This window comes from Oncorhynchus keta, chromosome 20 (genome assembly GCF_023373465.1).
Source record: "Oncorhynchus keta strain PuntledgeMale-10-30-2019 chromosome 20, Oket_V2, whole genome shotgun sequence".
In the NCBI taxonomy this organism is placed as follows: Eukaryota; Metazoa; Chordata; class Actinopteri; order Salmoniformes; family Salmonidae; genus Oncorhynchus; species Oncorhynchus keta.
Genome location: NC_068440.1, coordinates 42,916,074 through 42,930,217, shown reverse-complemented (window position 1 = coordinate 42,930,217; position 14,144 = coordinate 42,916,074). Strand labels below are relative to the sequence as shown.

Below are 14,144 nucleotides of genomic sequence, written 5' to 3'. Positions count from 1 at the left end.
ACTAGATGTTGGAACATTGCTGCTATAATAGCCTCCACTCTTTTGAGAAGGACTTTCCACTAGATGTTGGAACATTGCTGCTATAATAGCCTCCACTCTTTTGAGAAGGACTTTCCACTAGATGTTGGAACATTGCTGCTATAACAGCCTCCACTCTTTTGAGAAGGACTTTCCACTAGATGTTGTAACATTGCTGCTATAATAGCCTCCACTCTTTTGAGAAGGACTTTCCACTAGATGTTGGAACATTGCTGCTATAATAGCCTCCACTATTTTGATAAGGACTTTCCACTAGATGTTGGAACATTGCTGCTATAACAGCCTCCACTCTTTTGAGAAGGACTTTCCACTAGATGTTGGAACATTGCTGCTATAATAGCCTCCACTCTTTTGAGAAGGACTTTCCACTAGATGTTGGAACATTGCTGCTATAACAGCCTCCACTCTTTTGAGAAGGACTTTCCACTAGATGTTGGAACATTGCTGCTATAATAGCCTCCACTCTTTTGAGAAGGACTTTCCACTAGATGTTGGAACATTGCTGCTATAATAGCCTCCACTCTTTTGATAAGGACTTTCCACTAGATGTTGGAACATTGCTGCTATAATAGCCTCCACTCTTTAGAGAAGGACTTTCCACTAGATGTTGGAACATTGCTGCTATAATAGCCTCCACTCTTTTGAGAAGGACTTTCCACTAGATGTTGGAACATTGCTGCTATAATAGCCTCCACTCTTTTGAGAAGGACTTTCCACTAGATGTTGGAACATTGCTGCTATAATAGCCTCCACTATTTTGATAAGGACTTTCCACTAGATGTTGGAACATTGCTGCTATAACAGCCTCCACTCTTTTGATAAGGACTTTCCACTAGATGTTGGAACATTGCTGCTATAATAGCCTCCACTCTTTTGAGAAGGCTTTCCACTAGATGTTGGAACATTGCTGCTATAACAGCCTCCACTCTTTTGAGAAGGACTTTCCACTAGATGTTGGAACATTGCTGCTATAACAGCCTCCACTCTTTTGAGAAGGACTTTCCACTAGATGTAGGAACATTGCTGCTATAATAGCCTCCACTCTTTTGAGAAGGACTTTCCACTAGATGTTAGAACATTGCTGCTATAACAGCCTCCACTCTTTTGAGAAGGACTTTCCACTAGATGTTGTAACATTGCTGCTATAATAGCCTCCACTCTTTTGAGAAGGACTTTCCACTAGATGTTGGAACATTGCTGCTATAATAGCCTCCACTATTTTGATAAGGACTTTCCACTAGATGTTGGAACATTGCTGCTATAACAGCCTCCACTCTTTTGAGAAGGACTTTCCACTAGATGTTGGAACATTGCTGCTATAATAGCCTCCACTCTTTTGAGAAGGACTTTCCACTAGATGTTGGAACATTGCTGCTATAACAGCCTCCACTCTTTTGAGAAGGACTTTCCACTAGATGTTGGAACATTGCTGCTATAATAGCCTCCACTCTTTTGAGAAGGACTTTCCACTAGATGTTGGAACATTGCTGCTATAATAGCCTCCACTCTTTTGATAAGGACTTTCCACTAGATGTTGGAACATTGCTGCTATAATAGCCTCCACTCTTTAGAGAAGGACTTTCCACTAGATGTTGGAACATTGCTGCTATAATAGCCTCCACTCTTTTGAGAAGGACTTTCCACTAGATGTTGGAACATTGCTGCTATAATAGCCTCCACTCTTTTGAGAAGGACTTTCCACTAGATGTTGGAACATTGCTGCTATAATAGCCTCCACTATTTTGATAAGGACTTTCCACTAGATGTTGGAACATTGCTGCTATAACAGCCTCCACTCTTTTGAGAAGGACTTTCCACTAGATGTTGGAACATTGCTGCTATAATAGCCTCCACTCTTTTGAGAAGGACTTTCCACTAGATGTTGGAACATTGCTGCTATAACAGCCTCCACTCTTTTGAGAAGGACTTTCCACTAGATGTTGGAACATTGCTGCTATAATAGCCTCCACTCTTTTGAGAAGGACTTTCCACTAGATGTTGGAACATTGCTGCTATAATAGCCTCCACTCTTTTGATAAGGACTTTCCACTAGATGTTGGAACATTGCTGCTATAATAGCCTCCACTCTTTAGAGAAGGACTTTCCACTAGATGTTGGAACATTGCTGCTATAATAGCCTCCACTCTTTTGAGAAGGACTTTCCACTAGATGTTGGAACATTGCTGCTATAATAGCCTCCACTCTTTTGAGAAGGACTTTCCACTAGATGTTGGAACATTGCTGCTATAATAGCCTCCACTCTTTTGAGAAGGACTTTCCACTAGATGTTGGAACATTGCTGCTATAATAGCCTCCACTCTTTTGAGAAGGACTTTCCACTAGATGTTGGAACATTGCTGCTATAATAGCCTCCACTCTTTTGATAAGGACTTTCCACTAGATGTTGGAACATTGCTGCTATAATAGCCTCCACTCTTTTGAGAAGGACTTTCCACTAGATGTTGGAACATTGCTGCTATAATAGCCTCCACTCTTTTGAGAAGGACTTTCCACTAGATGTTGGAACATTGCTGCTATAATAGCCTCCACTCTTTTGAGAAGGACTTTCCACTAGATGTTGGAACATTGCTGCTATAATAGCCTCCACTATTTTGAGAAGGACTTTCCACTAGATGTTGGAACATTGCTGCTATAATAGCCTCCACTATTTTGAGAAGGACTTTCCACTAGATGTTGGAACATTGCTGCTATAATAGCCTCCACTCTTTTGAGAAGGACTTTCCACTAGATGTTGGAACATTGCTGCTATAATAGCCTCCACTCTTTTGAGAAGGACTCCACTAGATGTTGGAACATTGCTGCTATAATAGCCTCCACTCTTTTGAGAAGGACTTTCCACTAGATGTAGGAACATTGCTGCTATAATAGCCTCCACTCTTCTGATAAGGACTTTCCACTAGATGTTGGAACATTGCTGCTATAATAGCCTCCACTCTTTTGAGAAGGACTTTCCACTAGATGTTGAAACATTGCTGCTATAATAGCCTCCACTCTTTTGAGAAGGACTTTCCACTAGATGTTGGAACATTGCTGCTATAATAGCCTCCACTCTTTTGAGAAGGACTTTCCACTAGATGTTGAAACATTGCTGCTATAATAGCCTCCACTCTTTTGAGAAGGACTTTCCACTAGATGTTGGAACATTGCTGCTATAATAGCCTCCACTATTTTGAGAAGGACTTTCCACTAGATGTTGGAACATTGCTGCTATAATAGCCTCCACTCTTTTGAGAAGGACTTTCCACTAGATGTTGGAACATTGCTGCTATAATAGCCTCCACTATTTTGAGAAGGACTTTCCACTAGATGTTGGAACATTGCTGCTATAACAGCCTCCACTCTTTTGAGAAGGACTTTCCACTAGATGTAGGAACATTGCTGCTATAATAGCCTCCACTCTTCTGATAAGGACTTTCCACTAGATGTTGGAACATTGCTGCTATAATAGCCTCCACTCTTTTGAGAAGGACTTTCCACTAGATGTTGGAACATTGCTGCTATAATAGCCTCCACTCTTTTGAGAAGGACTTTCCACTAGATGTTGGAACATTGCTGCTATAATAGCCTCCACTATTTTGAGAAGGACTTTCCACTAGATGTTGGAACATTGCTGCTATAACAGCCTCCACTCTTTTGAGAAGGACTTTCCACTAGATGTTGGAACATTGCTGCTATAATAGCCTCCACTCTTTTGAGAAGGACTCCACTAGATGTTGGAACATTGCTGCTATAATAGCCTCCACTCTTTTGAGAAGGACTTTCCACTAGATGTAGGAACATTGCTGCTATAATAGCCTCCACTCTTCTGATAAGGACTTTCCACTAGATGTTGGAACATTGCTGCTATAACAGCCTCCACTCTTTTGAGAAGGACTTTCCACTAGATGTTGGAACATTGCTGCTATAACAGCCTCCACTCTTTTGAGAAGGACTTTCCACTAGATGTAGGAACATTGCTGCTATAATAGCCTCCACTCTTTTGAGAAGGACTTTCCACTAGATGTTAGAACATTGCTGCTATAACAGCCTCCACTCTTTTGAGAAGGACTTTCCACTAGATGTTAGAACATTGCTTCCATTAAAACAAAAAAAGCATTAGTGGGGTCGGGCACTGATGTTGGGCGATTAGGCTCACGGTCAGCGTTCCAATTCATCCCAAAGTTGTTTGATGGGGTTCAGGTCAGGGCTCTGCGCAGGCCAGTCAAGTTCTTCCACACCGATCTTGACAAACCATTTCTGTACGGAACTCGCTTTGTGCATGAGGGCCATTGTCATGCGGAAACAGGAAAGGGCCTTCCCCAAACTGTTTCCACAAAGTTGGAGGCACAGAATTGTCTAGAATGTCATTGTATGCTGTAGCATTAAGATTTCCCTTCACTTGAGCTAAGGGGCCTAGCCCAAACCTTGAAAAACAACCATTATTCCTCATCCACCAAACTTTACAGTTGGCACTATGAATCCGGGCAGGTAGCGTTCTTCTGGCATCCGCCAAACCCAGATTTGTCCTTTGGACTGCCAGATGGTGAAGCGTGATTCATCACTCCAGAGAATACATTTCCACTGCTCCAGAGTCCAATGGCGGCGAGCTTTACACCACTCCAGCCGACACTTGGCATTGCGCATGGTGATCTTAGTCTTGTGTGCTGCTCAGCCATGGAAACCCATTTCATGACACCCAGACGAACAGTTATTGTGCTGATGTTGCTTTCAGAGGCAGTTTGGAACTCGGTAGTGAGTATTGCAACCAAGGACAGCTTTTGCAGCCTACCACTTAGCGGTTGAGCTTTTGTTGCTCCTAGATGTTTCCACGTTACAATAACAGCACTTACAGTTGACCGGGGCAGCTCTAAAAGGGAAGATATTTGACAAACTGACTTGTTAGAAAAGTGGTATCCTATGACGGTGTCACGTTGAAAGTCACTGAGCTCTTCAGTAATGTCATTCTGCTGCCTATGTTTACTATGGAGATTGCATGGCTGTGTGCTTGATTTTATACACCTGTCAGCAATGGGTTGAAATAGTCAACTCCACTAATTTGAAGGGGTATCAACATTCTTTTGTATATATAGTATCTAGCTCTAACCCTAATCTTAACCCTTATCCTAAACTTAACTATTACCCTAGTACTAAACCTAACCATTAGTATAACCATAATCCTAACATTAGCAAGCAGTTGCTTGGGAGCAGTGGGAGGAAGTGAGATCAGGTGGGAACATTCTAGCCAGTGAGAGGGCAGATACGCGTGTGAACAACAGACTCCAATATAAAATAGATTTCTCAAAGTTGCCGAGATGCCACGTACATCCACTTATATCAGTACATTCGTAACAAGATAAACATTACGGAACTTATATTTGATCAAATAAGTCTCACTTAGCAAATTAGCAATCACAATTTTTGTTGACCAAATCCGACACTCTCTCATAGACCTCCATACAAAAAAATACCCTCTTGGTCTCCTTATCGCTGTATATTCGCGTGGACAGATTTTAATGTGAGTGGAGCCTCTTGCTTCGCCCTCTCTGTTAATAACCAACTCATGCTCTTTCTATCCTGTAGGACCCATGTGAAGCTGGAAGGCCTGGAGGACTGCAGGGTTCTAGAAGGAGAAGATGACTCCATGTCATACACCTATGGCTGCCCAGCCTATATCAGCCCAGAGATCCTGAACGGCTCCAGCTCCTACTCCGGGAAGCAGGCGGACGTCTGGTCCCTAGGGGTGATGCTCTACACTATGCTGGTGGGACGCTACCCTTTCCACGACCCAGACCCAGCTACCCTCTTCTCCAAGATCCGCCGGGGCCATTGCTGCCTACCCGAGAGCCTCTCTCCCCGGGCCAAGTGCCTGCTGCGATCCCTGCTGAGGAAAGAACCGTGGGACAGACTGACTGCCGCCGAGGTGCTTATCCATCCGTGGTTCCACACCACCGCCGCCAACGGACAGGAAACAGGGGTCAGTGAACAGGAAGTGGGCTCAGTGGAACAGACAGTGCCTTCCTGTGATGTGGAAGAGGAGGATGATCTGTTCTGTTGATCGATGGGATGCGTCACCGTGACTAACTCAACCCCTCGAGTGGAATCGGACCAAAACATGCTCAAATGTTACCTTCAAGAGGGTTTACATTTTTATTTCCATTTGTTTTTGGATAATGGTCTATAATAGTGTTTCATCTATGTGTGTTAGATTAAGGGAATTGTGTGAAGTACTCCACCATCATTGTGAGTTGTGTGTGTTCACAAGAAGTAATTTGGTGCTAAAAACCAGCTCACCGTCACATGACGATGTTTTATTAGAGTAGATTAGAGATACAATCTGCTGTTCAAACCGACACCCTGACACTGTTTTGGTAAATAGCTGAGGGAATAACAGAGTAGAAACTCAGGGGCTAATAGAGGTGTGGGAAAGTGTATATTTGTACCCTGAGTACTGAACTGACATCTGTCTATTTCTACCCTGAGTACTGAACTGACATCTGTCTATTACTACGCTGAGTACTGAACTGATATCAGACTATTTCTACGCTGAGTACTGAACTGATATCAGACTATTTCTACGCTGAGTACTGAACTGACATCTGTCTATTTCTACACTGAGTACTGAACTGACATCTGTCTATTTCTACGCTGAGTACTGAACTGATATCTGACTATTTCTACCCTGAGTACTGAACTGACATCTCACTATTTCTACCCTGAGTACTGAACTGATATCGGACTATTTCTACCCTGAGTACTGAACTGACATCTGACTATTTCTACGCTGAGTACTGAACTGATATCAGACTATTTCTACGCTGAGTACTGATCTGAGATCTGTCTATTTCTACCCTGAGTACTGAACTGACATCTGACTATTTCTACCCTGAGTACTGAACTGACATCTGTCTATTTCTACGCTGAGTACTGATCTGAGATCTGTCTATTTCTACCCTGAGTACTGAACTGACATCTGTCTATTTCTACGCTGAGTACTGATCTGAGATCTGTCTATTTCTACCCTGAGTACTGAACTGACATCTGACTATTTCTACCCTGAGTACTGAACTGACATCTGTCTATTTCTACGCTGAGTACTGATCTGAGATCTGTCTATTTCTACCCTGAGTACTGAACTGACATCTGTCTATTTCTACGCTGAGTACTGATCTGAGATCTGTCTATTTCTACCCTGAGTACTGAACTGACATCTGACTATTTCTACGCTGAGTACTGAACTGATATCAGACTATTTCTACGCTGAGTACTGAATTGACATCTGTCTATTTCTACGCTGAGTACTGAACTGATAGACTATTTCTACCCTGAGTACTGAACTGACATCTGTCTATTTCTACCCTGAGTACTGAACTGAAATCTCACTATTTCTACCCTGAGTACTGAACTGAAATCTCACTATTTCTACCCTGAGTACTGAACTGATATCGGACTATTTCTACGCCGAGTACTGAACTGATATCAGACTATTTCTACGCTGAGTACTGAACTGACATCTGACTATTTCTACCCTGAGTACTGAACTGACATCTGTCTATTTCTACCCTGAGTACTGAACTGAAATCTCACTATTTCTACCCTGAGTACTGAACTGAAATCTCACTATTTCTACCCTGAGTACTGAACTGATATCGGACTATTTCTACGCCGAGTACTGAACTGATATCAGACTATTTCTACGCTGAGTACTGAACTGATATCGGACTATTTCTACGCTGAGTACTGAACTGATATCGGACTATTTCTACGCTGAGTACTGAACTGAGATCTGACTATATCTACGCTGAGTACTGAACTGATATCGGACTATTTCTACGCTGAGTACTGATCTGAGATCTGACTATTTCTACGCTGAGTACTGAACTGATATCGGACTATTTCTACGCTGAGTACTGATCTGAGATCTGACTATTTCTACCCTGAGTACTGAACTGATATCGGACTATTTCTACGTTGAGTACTGAACTGTGCTGTGATTACTGCTCCTCCTTTCAAATCTGAGGTTCAATGGCTCCATCACCATGGTTCGTCTGTCCATTTGGCAGCCTGTTACCTCTATAGGGCACCACACCACACCCTATGGGCCCTGGTCAACAGTAATGAATTACATAGGGAGTAGGGTTCCATTTGTGATGCCGACTAAGACAGTGATGTTCCCTCTCTTTAAAGCTCAGTCCAGCACTCATTTTCTTCTCGTATGTTGTGGCCCAGGTAGTGTTTCCTCAATGACGTTTGGCCAAATTAATCTACAATCAACTATTGGTTTTATTAGGCAAGGCCTTTCATTATCTGTTGTTTTATGTGATCTTCTGAAAAGCTGTTTGACGTAGGGTGAACCACGTATAAACTCGATCCAGACTTTAACTGACACGCGTGCACAGCATTTATAGTGCGCTGTGAATGAAGTATTTGTGGCACATTCTCAAAGCTTGACCACATAGGTTAAAGAGGACATATGATTCATTGTAAAAACATGTAAATATGTATGTGGAGAAATGTTATAAAATATATATTTTATATTCAGATTCTGTTTATTTTGCATTGTTCCACTCACACACAAACACTACCGCTCACACACTTGTTGGATGCCTAGAGTTCGTTCGCCACGGGAGATATCTCCTGCCTCTCCTGATAGCGTAGTCGAAGGAGCACAGCAAGAGGAGCATGACAATCAACGATGGTGGCATGTCACGGGAAGACGAAGACAACGGCCTCCCAGTCTACACTCCCAACAAGAGGCCCGGAGGGGATACCAGCAAAGAATAGTTTTGCCATCCTGGAACCTGATCTTCTTGCACCTTCAGCGATGGGGGTGTTTGTGTCTGGAGCCTGATCTTCCTGCACCTTCAGCGATGGGGGTGTTTGTGTCTGGAGCCTGATCTTCCTGCACCTTCAGCGATGGGGGTACCTGGGTCTGTGGCCGCAGTGCCTACAACTCCTATGATTTTGAAGTCGACGTCGAGAACCTTCCGTCTCTGCTCCTGGATCGAGCTTCTCCATCTGTTTGGTGACACCAGGCGTCGGGACCAACGGGCTCAAGTTGTCCTGCCTCACGTCCATCCAGAAAGTGTTCTCTGAATCCTGTGAATCGTGGGAGTGGGAGGATTTCCTCGTCCTTCTCGCCAGCCATGATTTTGGGCAGCTCCATGGTAAGAAATGGGACCGTTCCTGGTGCAAAAACAAAGTCTTATCCCGGATCTTGAGTAAATGACATTACTAAGCTGCTCCCGTGTCTACTAGGCCAGGACATGGACATGAATTCTATCATAGTCTATGTGGGTCTTAATGACATTACTAAGCTGCTCCCGTGTCTACTAGGCCAGGACATGGACATGAATTCTATCATAGTCTATGTGGGTCTTAATGCCATTATGAAGGGCAGTTCTGAACAGTTGAAACTGTATTTTAAAGAGCTGGTTGACTCTCTGCTAGACACTAATAAAAGACCCATCATATCTGGCCCTGTGTCCTTCTCTCCTTCTCTGAATGGAGGCATTGAACACTTTAGCAGAATTCTTTCTCTTCACAACTACGTGATTATTGCAGCTCAGTGGGAGTAACTTTATTGACAATTTCAATACCTTTTGGAAAAAAGGTTGTTTTATGAGGAGGATGGGATCCACCCAAATCATTTGGGTTCCTAGATCCTCTCACAGCATTATAAGGCTGCGTTGAGACAATGACTTATCAATGACCCAAACACAGCTCAGTTAATCCCTACCATTGTGTCCCTGAGATGTCACAATGTACATTATACCAGCAGTGTTGGTAGACACAATGTAAGTAACCTAATGTATGTCCCTCTAACTGCCCTGAATGCCTCAGCTGATCCTACAGCTGTTGTATGCAGTAATCATGTGCCTATGAACCAGATTTATACAGTCAGCATTGAGGCGGTTTGCCCTAACAGGAAGTCCACTGCTTGCAGCTCACCCTGCACGAACATAAAGAACATGAGCACATCTAATGCTGCTCAGCTTCCCAGTGAAGCAATAAAATCATATAAGAATCACAGACGAAAAGTGCTCAAAATCATAATATCAATAACTTGCTCGTAACAGATGACGTGTATATTCTGACTGTCTCTGAAACTCACTTCGATAAAACCTTTGATGATAAAGTGGTAGCAATAAAACATTTGCAGAAAATACAGAAATGCCAATGGCGGTGTATTGCTGTTAATATTCAGAACCACATTCCTGTGAAGCTTAGAGAGGATCTCAGGTTCATCTGCCTCCTAAAGCCCATTCTACATTTACATTTACATTTAAGTCATTTAGCAGACGCTCTTATCCAGAGCGACTTACAAATTGGTGCATTCACCTTATGACATCCAGTAGAATAGTCACTTTAAAATAGTGCATCTAAATCTTAAAGGGGGGTGAGAAGGATTACTTATCCTATCCTAGGTATTCCTTGAAGAGGTGGGGTTTCAGGTGTCTCCGGAAGGTGGTGATTGACATTCTGGTGGGAAGCTGCTATAGACAGTCAGTATCTGGATAATGTTAAATAGTGTTGTAGTAATATGGCTACAGGTTCATCTGCCTCCCCTAAAGCCCATTCTGGTGGGAAGCTGCTATAGACCACCAAGTGTTGACAGTCAGTATCTGGATAACGTGTGAAATGCTTGATGATGATATGTGACATCAACAGAGAAGTATATTTTCTGGGTGATTTAAATATTGACTGGCTTTCATCAAGCTGCCCACTCAAGAAAAAGCTTCAAACTGTAACACAGGAATGAAATCATCAACCTTTAAGTCTTTATTGAAGACTCATCTCTTCAGTAGGTCCTATGATTGAGTGCAGTCTGGCCCAGGAGTGTGAAGGTGAACGGAAAGGCACAAGCAACAAACCACCCTTGCTGTCTCTGCCTGGCCAGTTCCCTTCTCTCCACTGAGATTCTCTGCCTCTAACCCTATTATAGGGGCTGAGTCACTGCCTTACTGGTGCTCTTCCATGCTGTCCCTAGGAGGGGTGTGCCACATGAGTGGGTTGAGTCGCTGACGTGGTCTTCCTGTCCGGGTTCCCTCCCTTGGGTTCGTGCCGTGGGGGTTGATCTTCGTGGGCCATACTCGGCCGTGTCTCAGGATAGTAAATTGGTGGTTGAAGATATCCCTCTAGTGGTGTGGGGATGTGTTTTGGCAAAGTGGGTGGGGTTATGTCCTGACTGTTTGGCCTCATCATCGGATGGCCACAGTCTATTAAGTATTTTCTGTCTGACTCTTGGCTGCCTCCAGTCCAGTATTCATTATAATAATAATATATCTGTCTGTATGCATTGTCTGTCTGTCTGTCTGTCTGTCTGTCTGTCTGTCTGTCTGTCTGTCTGTCTGTCTGTCTGTCTGTCTGACTAACTCACTCACTGACTCACTGACTCACTGACTCACTGACTCACGGACTCAGTCCAGTCCACCTGGTCGTGCTGCTGCTCCAGTTTCAACTGTTCTGCCTGCGGCTATGGAACCCTGACCTGTTCACCGGACGTGCTACCTTGTCCCAGACCTGCTGTTTTCAACTCTCTAGAGACAGCAGGAGTGGTAGAGATACTCTGAATGATCAGCTATGAAAAGCCAACTGACATTTACTCCTGAGGTGCTGACCTGTTGCACCCTCTACAACCACTGTGATTATTATTATTTGACCCCTGCTGGTGATCTATGAACATCTTGGCCATGTTCTGTTATAATCTCCACCCGGCACAGCCAGAAGAGGACTGGCCACCCCTCATAGCCTGGTTCCTCTCTAGATTGCTTCCTAGGTTCTGGCATTTCAATTGAGTTTTTCCGAGCCACCGTGCTTCTACACCTGCATTGCTTGCTGTTTGGGGTTTTAGACTGGGTTTCTGTACGGCACTTTGTGACATCAGCTGATGTAAGAAGGGCTTTATAAATACATTTGATTAATTGATTGCTTAATGATGCAGACATGTGCTTGAAAGCAGCATCCAGGTCCATCGGATGTAGTGATCACAATATAGTAGTCTAAGAAAAACAAGGTTCCAAAGACTGGGCCTAATATAGTGTATGAGGTCATACAATACGTTTTGTAGTGATTCCTATGTTGTTGATGTAAATGATATTTCTTGGTCTGTTGTGTGTAATGAGGAGCAAACAGATGCTGCACTTGACACATTCGTGGCATTGTTTATTCCAGTTACTAATAAGCATGCACCCATTAAGAAAATGACTGTAAAAACTGTTATATCCCTGTGGCTTGATGAGGAATTGAAAAATTGTATGGCTGAGCAGGATGAGGCAAAATGAAGTCTGGCTGTATAATCGATTGGCAAAAGTATTGAAAATTGAGAAATCATGTGACTAAATGGAATAAAAAGAAGAAACTACACTATGAAACAGATAAATGATATAAAGAACAATAGTAGAGCTTTGAAATTTTATGCAAAAGAACCATCCATCATTCCTTCAATTCTAACCAGTTTCCCAGTCCCTGCCGATGAAAACATCCCCACAGCAGGATGTTGCCACCACCATGCTTCACTGTGGGGATGGTGTTCTCGGGGTAATGCAAGGGGCTGGGTTTGCGCCAGACATAGTGTTTTTCTTAATGGCCAAAAAGCTACATTTTAGTCTCATCTGACCAGAGTACCTTCTTCCATATGTTTGGGGAGTCTCCCACATGCCATTTTGGTGAACACCAAACATGTTTGCTTATTTTTTTCTTTAAGCAATGGCTTTTTTCTGGCCACTCCTCCGTAAAGCCCAACTCTGTGGAGTGTACAGGTTAAAGTGGTCCTATTGACAGATACTCCAATCTGCGCTGTGGAGCTTTGCAGCTCCTTCAGAGTTATCTTTGGTCTCTTTGTTGCCTCTCTGATTAATGCCCTCCTTGCCTGGTCTGTGAGTTTTGGTGGGAGGCCCTCTCTTGGCAGGTTTGTTGTGGTGCGATATTCTTTCCATTGTTTAATAATAGATTTAATGTTGCTCCGTGGGATGTTCAAAGTTTCAGATATTTTTTATAACCCAACCCTGATCTGTACTTCTCCACAACTTTTTCCCTGACCTGTTTGGAGAGCTCCTTGGTCTTCACGATGCCCCTTGCTTAGAGGTGCCCCTTGCTTAGTTGTTTGTGTTGCAGACTGGGGCCTTTCAGAACTGAGATCATGTGACAGATCAAGTGACACGTAGATTGCACACAGGTGGACTTTATTTTTCATTTAATCTTTATTTAACCCGGAAGTGCTCATTGAGATTTTAAATCTCTTTTTCAGGAGCTTCCTGGCCAAGATAAGCAGCACCAAGTCATTACAGACTGACAACATGAAAAACTACAAGTAATCTAGTAAAAACCATAGAATTCACAAGAGTATAACAAAATCATAAAACAACTAATTAAAAACATTGACAGGTCAGGGAATCAGCCTCAAGATCATTCATCAATGATTTAAAAACACCAATCGGGACAAGTTCTTCCAGTTTAAAAGTATTTTGTAAGGCGTTCCAAGACGATGGCGCAGAGGACATAAAAGCCCTTTTATCAAATTCAGTTCGGACATTTGGAACAGTTAGCTGGATAAAGTCCAGCGAACGAAGAGAGTACCCACCACATTTCTGAACAATAAAAATGCCCAAATAAAATAGTAATAAACCCAAAATGGCTTTGTAAATAAAAGTATACCAGTGCCTGAGCCTACGAGAGACTAGAGAAGGCCAGCCAACCCTGGTATACAAAGTGCAGTGGTGCGTAAGGGTTTTGCTGTTTAAAATAAATCTCAAAGTGCCATGGTAAAGGGTGTCAATTGATCTCAAACACTGAGCGGAAGCATTCATATATAAAATATCCTCATAGTCTAGTAAAGGCATAAATGTAGCTGATACTAGCCTCCTTCTGGCTTCAAAAGAAAAACAGGCCTTTTTCCAAAAATAAAATCCCTACCTCAGCTTCAATTTTTTTTTCAATTTGCAATTTAAAAGAGAGGCCGTCATCATTTAAAATTCCAAGATATTTATGAGGTTACAGTCTCAATCTCCTTGCCCTGACAGACTAGGTGAAAGGTTCAGAGATCTATTTCTTGCTTTAGAAAACACCATTAGTTTAGTTCTGTAAGTATTGAGGATAAGCTTCAATTG

The 14,144-nt window shown here is 42.8% G+C and overlaps 1 protein-coding gene across 1 annotated transcript in view; it reads left to right on the top strand.

Moving 5' to 3' along the window:
- trib1 (tribbles pseudokinase 1) overlaps positions 1–8,577 on the top strand; it is a 33,941-nt gene extending 25,364 nt beyond the window's left edge. The window contains exon 3 of the mRNA XM_052472927.1: positions 5,620–8,577. Coding sequence (XP_052328887.1) covers positions 5,620–6,094 — 475 coding nt within the window. The 3' untranslated portion in view covers positions 6,095–8,577. The remainder of the gene's footprint in view (positions 1–5,619) is intronic.
- Positions 8,578–14,144: the final 5,567 nt, after the last annotated feature.